Source organism: Nicotiana tabacum, chromosome 8 (assembly GCF_000715075.1).
Source record: "Nicotiana tabacum cultivar K326 chromosome 8, ASM71507v2, whole genome shotgun sequence".
Classification (NCBI taxonomy): domain Eukaryota; kingdom Viridiplantae; phylum Streptophyta; class Magnoliopsida; order Solanales; family Solanaceae; genus Nicotiana; species Nicotiana tabacum.
The window spans coordinates 145856785-145867196 of NC_134087.1; the positions used below are offsets into that span (position 1 = coordinate 145856785).

General features: G+C 43.7%; 1 protein-coding gene across 1 annotated transcript; it reads left to right on the forward strand.

Moving 5' to 3' along the window:
- Positions 1-3967: 3967 nt before the first annotated feature.
- LOC142163348 (uncharacterized) lies at positions 3968-4489 on the forward strand. The gene has a single exon (XM_075220622.1). It carries the CDS (start codon positions 3968-3970, stop codon positions 4487-4489), a length of 522 nt encoding a protein of 173 aa, XP_075076723.1.
- The last annotated feature ends 5923 nt before the right edge of the window (positions 4490-10412 follow it).

A 10412-nucleotide genomic window follows, 5' to 3' on the forward strand; every position in this document is an offset into this window, starting at 1 on the left:
TGCTAAGAGAGCTTATGTTCAACAATTCACCAATGACTCGCAAGAGCAGTGTGGCTGGTTGGCAAAAGAAGAAAGCTATATGGCCAAAATAAGTAAATTAGAAGGACAAATCAGGGACCTCAAGTTTGGCAACAGTATCCAGGCTGTCGCAGATGAAGGGGAAAAGAAAAAGCTAACTCAGGAAAACGAAGCCCTCAAAGCTCAAATCCAGAAAATGAGAATAGCTGCTAGAAACCCGGAAAGAAGCCGAGCGGACGAAAGGCTTATAAGTAGTCTGAGAAAGAAAACACTTGAGTGTCAAGATGACCTAGAAAAGTCTGAAGCCAGTCTAGCAAAAGTCTGGGCCCAATTGGCAAAGAACGCAGAAGGGCAGGCACAGTTTGTGCATCAAATGAAAAGAAAATATGAAGGGATAATCACCAATCTGAAGAGAAAGTTAACTACCCTTGTGAATGAGGCGGCCAAGTAGGCCAAGGACTTTAAAGTCGATAGGGAACATTGCTATGCTTTGATGGCTCAGATGGAGGAAGAAATGCAACAATTGCAAAATCAAAACCATCACGACACTCAGGTATTAGAAGCCAGGAATCAGCAGGTCGGGCGTCTGATTCAGGAAAAGGGTAGAATCCGAGAGAGGGTTAGAGCCATTGCCGACTACATTGTCATGAAATGCCAAGCATGTGAGGACATGACTCGAACCACTTTCTTCGCTGCAGTGATGACATATGTCCGCCAGATAATGAGTGATTTGGAGCGGCTTCAAGGGGATCTCGCATATAGGCCCGTGGCAAGACCGAATGAAGTCCCACGGGCCCCAGGAGTCGAAGCCTTAATGTATTCCGGATATTTCACTTATTGAGACTGTATTTTGGTTTATTTTGAGTCTGTTCGTAGTTTTTCCAAGAAAATGAGTAGTTTGAAGCCTTTTGCAATAGAAAGTTTAGGAGTTTTTATTAATGAAAATCAAAAATTCCCAAAAAAAAATTTCTTTATTTTTTGCATTTATTTTCTTGAACTACGTAATGATCTAATTCACGTGGCGTCGTGATACGTAGGCAATCCTCATCGGATCCGATCATGATTTTGTAAATAATTCCAATAAGAAAGGGATGTAAAAAGAAAGACCCAAAAGAAAAACCCAAAAAGGAAGAAAAGAGAGCCGAAGGAAGATCAAAGGAAAAATGAGAAAAGAGAGAGAAAAAAAAGTGGAAGATTAGGAAGTGGAAAAAGAGAAAATCGGGGAAAATAAGTAAAGCCGGGATGAAATATGCAACCGTTGCGAAACACGTAGAAACACATTTGACTGTATAGGTGCATCACACCCCAACGTGTGATTACCTATGTGTTATTTGCTTCAAACTGACCGGTTTGTTGTCTACTATTAAGCCCATGTTTTATAGAAAGGTGGTTGGTTTTGTGGTAGTCTGGCTTCGCATCCATACTTCACGAGGTCGAAGGGAAGAATTGAAATGTCTTCAAATATGACTCTGCCAACAGTTCCTATTGCGGATAAGAGCCCGATCTCGGGCATCCCAACTTCAGAATCGGCAACTGCTGAAGAAAACAGGTTACTGAGTCTCCGCATGATGGAAATATGGGATGCCTGGGCAAACGGAAGAGAACCACCAAGTGCAATCCCTGGATTTCTCGAGCTTTTTCCCAGGGCAAGTGGACCTCCAACATCCCCATAAACTATCCAAATACCCCACTAGGATACCCTACTATTTCCGCCAACTTTGTGGGAACACCTTCTGAGGCTCGCCCCCAGGTGTTAGCTTCAGGTGGAGCTTCGAATATCTTCACTGCTCTGCCTTGCTCGGCTTCGGCACAGCCTACACTGCCCAGGCCCAGCTTTGACCCATCATCCTTCACCTTCCAAACACCATCTTTCCCACTGGAACCTACACAGTTTCCCACCTATACTTACTCCTAACCACCCCGGTATGAGTTCACTACAGGGCAAGAGAAAGCCACCAAAACCCCCGAACAAGAGGAGATGGCGAGAAAGATGAGAAGCATGGAGCAGAGTCTCAAAAACATACAGGGTTTGAGTGGACAAAAAAGTGTATCCTATGCCGACTTATGTATGTTCCCTCACGTGCATCTACCATTGGGATTTAAAACCCCGAAGTTTGAGAAATATGACGGGCACGGAGATCCTATTGCCCACTGCAAAAGATATTGCAACCAGTTGCGGGGAGCGGGCGGAAAAGAGGAGCTCTTCATGGCCTACTTTGGAGAGAGTTTGGCCGGAATCGCATCTGAATGGTATATGGATCAAGATATATCCCGTTGGCATATCTGGGATGACCTTGCTCGGTACTTCGTCAGGCAGTTTCAGTACAACATTGATATTGCCCCTGATAGGAACTCATTGACAAATCTAAAGAAGAAATCCTTGGAAAGTTTTCGAGAGTACGCTATCAAATGGCGTGAGAAAGCCTCCAATGGACGAGATTGAAATGGTCACGGTCTTCCTCCAAGCCCAAGAGAATGATTATTTTCAAAACATGATGTCCGCAATGGGTAAGTCGTTCGCCGAAGCCATCAAAATTGGCAAAATGGTTGAAAATGGGTTGAAAACAGGGCGAATCTTGAGCCAATCCGCCATCAGAGCTACCTCCCAAGCCATTCAGGGTGGGTCTAGAGGAGTAACGAAGGGCAATAAAAAGGAAGAAACATCCATGGTAGCGTCGGGTGCTAGAAAACTCCATACTCCCAGATCCCTTTTCTCAGAAAAGACCCCGCAGCACTATTACCCCCACCAAGATGTAGCCTATGCTCCTTAGCCATACACGGTCATGAATGCTCAACCATATGTCCGGCCACAACAACAAGCCAACAGGAACCAAGCTCTATTTTCTAGAAACCAGCCTCCTTACCAAAACCACTACAACCCCCGGCCTCCACAAAATAATTTCCACCCTCGTGAACCACCTAAGAGGCCAAATTTTACACCAATTGACGAACACTACTCTAGCCTATTAAAGCTTGTTCAAATGGGTCTGCTACAGCCTGTTCCTCAAACCAAGCAAAACCCAGCATCACTCGCTTACAAAGTCGGTACTCGATGCGCCTATCACTCAGGGGCAGAAGGGCACAACATGGATGATTGCTGGACTCTGAAGAGAGCCATGGAGAACTTGATAAAACAAAGGAAGATAGTGCTAAGGGATGAAGATATTCCCAATGTGACTAACAACCTATTGCCGGCCTACAACAATGGGCCGGTAATCGGAATGATTTGTGAGGACAAGGAATTTAACCTAGCGTTGAAGGCCATAATTGCCATCGTTGATGTAGAAAAGAAACAAAAGGCTACCCCGAAGCAAGACAAAGGGGAGAAAAAGAACAAAACCACCCCTCCAAAGTCAGAGAAGAAAGTTGAAATTGAAACTGGGGCAACGCCTCCCAAAGATGTTGTCCTCTATGTCCCTCGAGGCCGCAAAGAAAGGCAGATGACTTTGAGTCCTCCCAGGAGATTCGAGCTGAATAACAAAACCCAAATGTATGTGCCCAAGGGAGCTTATGTGATGCGGGGGCCAATTAATCCACCAAGGCTGAGTGAGCCCGTGGTTATTGGCCGCGCACTACAAAAGCCCATGACGGATCCTACCGTTGTGCCCTGGAACTACAACAAATCAGTGGTGACTTACAAAGGCAAAGAAATCTCGGGAGAAGTTCAAGAAAATAACCCAGCTGAAAAGTATTTCAAATTGGAAGAGGTGAACAATGCCACTAGAAAGCGCTTCCCATCTAAGAAGCCCGTGAGTGCCGAAGAAGCGGAGGCCTTCTTTCCAAAGATGAAAATGGCGGATTATGAGGTGATCGACCAGCTTCGGAAGTCTCCCGCACAAGTCTCCTTGTTATCTCTATTGATGAACTCCATCGAACATCAAAAGTATTGATCAAGACCCTTAACGAAGCATATGTGCCTGTTGAGACCTCTGTAGAGTAGTTGGAGAGAATGGCCAAAAGATTTTTTGCAATCAACCAGATCTCTTTCAGCAAAAATGACTTGCCCCCAGAAGGGGCCGCACATAACAAAGCTCTACACCTGACAGTCAAATGTGAAGGGTACTACGTGAAAAGGGTTATGTTGGACGGAGGCTCTAGGGTAGACATTTGCCCACTCTCAACTCTGCAACATATGGAAATCGGTACCGAAAGAATCCGACCCAACAACGTCTCTGTACGTGCCTTTGATGGTATCAAAAGGGACACAATTGGAGAGGTTGATCTGATTCTGACCATCGGCCCAGTAGACTTTGAAGTAACCTTTCAGGTTCTAGACATGGACATATCCTACAACTTTCTTTTGGGGAGGCCGTGGATCCATGCAATGGGGGATATACCCTCTACTCTTCACCAGATGGTGAAGTTCGAGCACGAGGATCAAGAGATTGTGGTCCACGGGGAAGATGAGCAATCAATTTATCGGGACCCGTCAGTCCCGTGTCTTGAAGCAAGAGAGAGAGCGAGCACATAGTCTACCAGGCTTTTGAAATTGTGGTCGTTGATCAGTGCGAAGAAGGAAAACCTTGCCCTCAACCCTTCCTTTCTAATGCATCAATCATGGTGGCCAAAGAAATGATCAGGCATGGCTACAAACCTGGGAAAGGGCTTGGGAAATCATTGCAAGGAATAACTGAACCTATTACTCTGACTGCCAGTGAAAAGTTCATTGGGGTAGGCTTTTGACCTACTCTAACTGATGTAAGATGGGTAGATGATAGAAAGAATGATGGTTAGGTCTTGCCTCAGACGGTGCTGCATCTGTACAGAATATTTGTCAAGCTGAAATACAATGAGGAAGAGGAAGATAAGGCCTTTATGGCCGGAGAAATCGAAGAAATCTGTGGGGCCATTAGGAAGATACTGTATGAAGCCCACATGGTTCATCCAGGGGAAGGCTCAAGCACCGCTGAGGTGTTGTATATGGGACCTAATGCCAAATTGCAAAATTGGAAGGCTACGTCATTCCCAATTAGGCGGGAGTCCCGGTAGACCTGTCCTGCCACTTTTTCTGCATCACAAGTTATTCCAGGGTGTAACTAGGATGTTTTCTTTAGTTTCTTGTCTTTTAATTTCTAATGTAAACCCTGTTATCTTTAAATTCAATGAAATGAAATAAATATTTCATCGTGCATCTTCCTCTATTCCTTCTGATCTTCATTATTTTCTTTTTTATTTCTTATTTCAGTTCTAGTAATGCGGCTTTAAATAACATGACATGCTTGCGGACTTCATGCCCAGATTCAAACACGCTATCTAACTGTGAGATAAGGAACTAAGAGCCGGAATACGATGAAGAGGAGGCTTTTAGGGAAATAAATCGAGAATTGGAACAATTTGAGAATAAACCTAAGCCGAACTTAAATGATACTGAGCCGGTTAATTTGGGTACTTCTAAAGAAATCAGGGAAACCAAGATAAGCATTCACACAGATGGGAAAACCCGGGATGCATTAATCCAACTTTTGTTTGAGTTCAAAGATGTGTTCGCTTGGTCATATGATGACATGCCAGGGCTAAGTGTTGATTTTGTGGTTCATAAGTTGCCAACTTACCCCGATTGCCCCATGTCCAGCAAAAGCAAAGAAAGTTTAAAACTGATATCAGTGATAAGATCAAAGAAGAGGTCACAAATTGAAAGTAGGGGTAATCCGGGTAGTTCGATACACTACATGATTAGCCAATATAGTCCCAGTACCGAAGAAAGATGGAAAGACCCGGGTGTGTGTGGATTACAGGGAACTAAACAAGGCAAGTCCCAAAGATAACTTCCCTTTGCCGAACATCCACATCCTTGTTGATAACTGTGCCAAACATGAGATATAGTCCTTCGTGGATTGTTACGCAGGATATCACCAGGTGTTGATGGATGAAGTAGATGCAGAAAAGACAGCTTTTACCACACCTTGGGGTACATACTATTATAGAGTCATGCCATTTGGTCTGAAGAACGCTGGGGCAACCTACAAGAGGTCCATGACTGCCATTTTTCATGATATGATGCACCAAGAGATAGAGGTGTACGTGGACGATGTAATCATCAAATCCAAAACCTAGGACGACCACGTTCGGGACTTGAGAAAATTCTTTAAGCGATTGCGCAAATATGATTTGAAGCTGAACCCATCCAAATGTGCATTTGGGGTACCATCCGGCAAACTCTTGGGATTCATAGTTAGTCGGAGGGGCATCGAGTTGGACCCAACAAAGATAAAATCTATTCGGGATTTGCCTCCTCCAAGAACCAAGAAAGATATTATGCGTTTGTTGGGAAGATTGAACTATATCAGCCGATTCATTGCTCAGTTGACATCCACGTGTGAACCCATATTCAAATTGCTGAAGAAAGATGCGGTAATCAAATGGACAAATGAGTGCCAAGAAGCTTTTGATAAAATCAAAGAATATCTGTCGAATCCGCCAGTATTGATCCCACCTGAGCCAGGGAGGCCTCTGTTCCTGTATCTGATAGTCTTGGAAAATTCTTTCGGTTGTGTCCTTGGGCAACATGATGTGACCGGAAAGAGAGAGCAGGACATTTAATATTTGAGCAAGAAGTTTACCAGTTATGAAGCCAAGTACACTTTACTGGAAAGAACTTGTTGCGCTTTAACTTGGGTCGCTCAGAAGCTGAGGCATTATTTGCAAGCCTACACTACTTACCTCATAACCAGGTTGGATCCTTTAAAATACATATTCCAGAAGCCAATGCCCACTGGGAGGTTAGCGAAGTGGCAGATCCTGCTCACGGAATTTGACATAGTCTATGTCACTCGCACTGCAATTAAAAGCCCAGGCGTTAGCAGATCATTTGGCTGAAAATCTGGTCGATGATGAATACCAACCTTTGAACACTTACTTCCCGGAGTAAGAGGTAAATTCAGTTAAGGCAATATCCGAAGACACCAATGCTTGGAAAATGTTCTTCGATGGAGCAGTAAATGCAAAGGGTGTTGGAATTGGGGTAATCTTGATCTCACCCACTGGTCAGCATTATCCGACCACAGCTAGGCTTCGGTTTTTCTGCACAAACAACACCGTCGAGTATGAAGCCTGTATTATGGGCATGAACATGGCAATTGACCAAGATGTCGAAGAGTTGTTAATCATGGGAGACTCGGATCTGATTATCCTACAAGCTCAAGAAGAATGGGAAACCCGAGATGTCAAGATTATTCCTTATAGGCAACATGTGGAAGATCTTGGCAAGTGATTCAAGTCAATAGAGTTCAGGTACATCCCTCGTTGCCATAACGAACTGGCTGATGCGCTTGCTACTTTGGCCTCGATGCTGCCATACCTAGGCAATGCCCACATTGATCCCTTGGAAATCCAAATCAAGGAAAGGCATGGCTACTGTAATACGGTTGAGGCAGAACCAAATATTCAGCCATGGTATCATGACATCAAAAGATTCTTGAAAACCAAAGAATACCCCGAGCAAGACAGTGGAGACCAAAAGAGAACCATTAGACGGCATGCAAGTGGTTTCTTTTTGAGTGGTGATGTCTTGTACAAAAGGACCCCGGACCTTAACTTGTTAAGATGTGTTGATGCCGAAGAGGCTGGAAGAATCATGTATGAAGTGCACGTAGGAGTGTGCGGACCCCACATGAATGGGTATGTTTTGGCAAAGAAAATCCTCCGAGCAGGCTACTATTGAATGACCATGGAAAGAGACTGCTTCATTTTTGTTCGGAAGTGTCATCAGTGTCAGGTGCACGGTGATTTGATTCATGCACCTCCCACAGAACTGCATCCCATGTCAGCACCTTTGCCATTTGTTTCCTGGGGCATGGACATCATTAGGCCAATCGAGCCAAAAGCCTCAAATGGGCATAGATTCATATTGGTCGCCATTGACTATTTTACTAAATGGGTTGAAGCAATCACTCTCAAATTTGTCACCAAGAAAGTTGTGGTAGATTTTGTGCACTCCAATCTTATCTGCCATTTTGGTATCCCTGCAACTATTATCACAGACAATGATGCAAACTTGAATAGTCATTTGATGGGGGAGATATGCGAACAATTCAATGTGTCGTCGAAGCAGCAAACAAGAACATCAAAAAGATTTTGAGAAAGATGATTCAAAGTTTCAGGCAGTGGCATGAAAAGTTGTCGTTTGCATTATTGGGGTATCGCACTACTGTGCACATATCGGCCAAAGCAACCCCGTACCTTTTGGTTTATGGCACCGAAGCCGTAATACCCGCGGAAGTTGAAATCCCTTCTCTCCGGATCATTGTTGAAGCTGAAATTGAAGACAGTGAGTGGGTCAAAGCCCGTCTGGAACAATTAACCCTGATTGATGAAAAGAGAATGGCCGCAGTCTGCCACGGACAGTTGTACCAACAAAGAATGGCCCGTGCCTACAACAAGAAAGTACGGCCTAGAAATTTTGAAGTGGGACAACTTGTTTTAAGGCGTATTCTTCCTCATCATCAGGATGCAAAAGGCAAGTTTGCTCCTAACTGGAAAGGCCCATACATTATCCGAAAGATATTACCAAGAGGAGCATTATATCTGGGAGATATCGAAGGAAACGATCCTGAGGCAGCTGTGAACGCAGACGCGGTCAAAAGTTACTATGTCTAGTCCTTCTGCAGCAATAGCACTATCTGATTGGGATGACGAAGGCTTTCATTCTCGCTACCCCCAAACACTCCAATCCTTTTGCTAACCCTTTGAGATGGTTACCTTTCTTTCATTACCCTCTTTGGAACTCGAAAAAAAGAACAAAATATTTCTCTGAACTACGTTCGACTTGATTCCAAAAGGATACGTAGGCAGCCTCTCTCTGGGGTTCAGTTACATCATAACAAAAATCCAACTTTCCCCAAAAAGTGAAACAGGGGCAGATGTTATAATGGTTCGGCAATGAGCCCACCTGAACGGTTCCAAAGTTGTAATCCCATTCAGTTTCGTTTTACCCAAACCTTATTCAAGTCCTTCTGATCAATCGGTGAAAGGTTTTCAAAATCAGAGAACGTAGTTGTTTGGATCCGATGCAGTCATTATGAGAAATGAAATGAGAGAGTCTTATTGGTGAAAACCTACGGGAACCGTAAGGCGATGGTAAGTAGAGAAATTAAAAATGAGAGAGTCTTGTTAGTGAAAACTCGTAAAGAGCACTATAAGGCGACGGTGAGAAGAGAAATAAGAGAGGTAAATTGGCAAAAACCCACAAAGGGCGTCGTTGATTGAAGAGAAGAAACCCCCCACCACCATTTATTGAAAGAGTCCTGGCAAGTTTTCTCGGTTTTGAAACACGGGTCGTAATGGGTATGTGAGAAGTCAGATTAGTTGTGTGGATCAGGTATCTAGTCCAAGGAGCATGTCATGTTTATTGAAGTCTGCATGCATCCCAGATAAGTCCATTTTTTTTCTTCCCCGAAAGGGACACTTCTCCTTAAATTCATTTTCCTGTCCTTTGTTTACTTTTCCTTGAATCCCTTTCGGTCTAACTTTGTTCCGAAGCTAATGCAAAGAAAAGGTGGCAAGATTGGTTTTACAGGGTTCTGCTTAATAAAAACCAAGTCCAAATAAAAGTACCCAGCCTCAGCGGGTGCATCAAGTCGATCCTGACTGGCCATGATAACTGATGCTTTGAAATCAAAGTTTATTGAAAATGAAAAGAAATCCCAAGTCAAAGCCCCTAGAGGCAGAATAAAATGAAAGGGCCAAAGCCTATAAGCCGTCAGGAGAAATTTTGAAAAATTGAGCTTCTCGGTTTGAAAGATAGATCAATCTTCAGAAAACCGCCAAGCAGCTGAAGTTCTCAACAAAGGTTTAGGCCGAGATCGAGTGATCGAGACAATCAAGGCCACAAAACCAACCACCGTTTCAAACTAACAATTGTTCTTTGTTTAAAATTGAAACAGGTGCAGCCCAAGGCAACCGTGCAAAAGCAGGTGCAGCCAAAAGAAAAGCTGCCCAAAATGCTAGAAACAGCTTCGCAGTAACAATCAATCCAAAAGGGAAGTTTTCCTCCAAAATTCTTTCCTGCATTTTATTGAAATAAAATGAAATGAAAAAGGAAAATGAAAAACAAAAAAAGAAGAGATAAGAAAAGAAGAAAATCCGAACAAAATGATAGTTCAGAATCCCCAATCTCAATCTTTTACGCCTTCTGCCAACATTAGGGCTCCAATCCCTAAGTTGAGATTTTTAGGCATAGGGCCTCCATTCCCTAGTCGCCTTTTTGCCAACATTAGGGCTCTAATCCCTGAGTTGAGATTTTAGACATAGGGCCTCCATTCCCTAGTCACCTTCTGCCAATATTAGGGCTCCAATCCCTAAGTTGAGATTTTTAGACATAGGGCCTCCATTCCCTAGTCGCCTTCTGCCAACATTAGGGCTTCAATCCCTAAGTTGAGATTTTGAGACATAGGGCC

Coding starts and splice junctions, on each gene's coding strand:
- LOC142163348 (XM_075220622.1), top strand. CDS start 3,968: ATGGCCAAAAGATTTTTTGCAATCAACCAGATCTCTTTCAGCAAAAAT.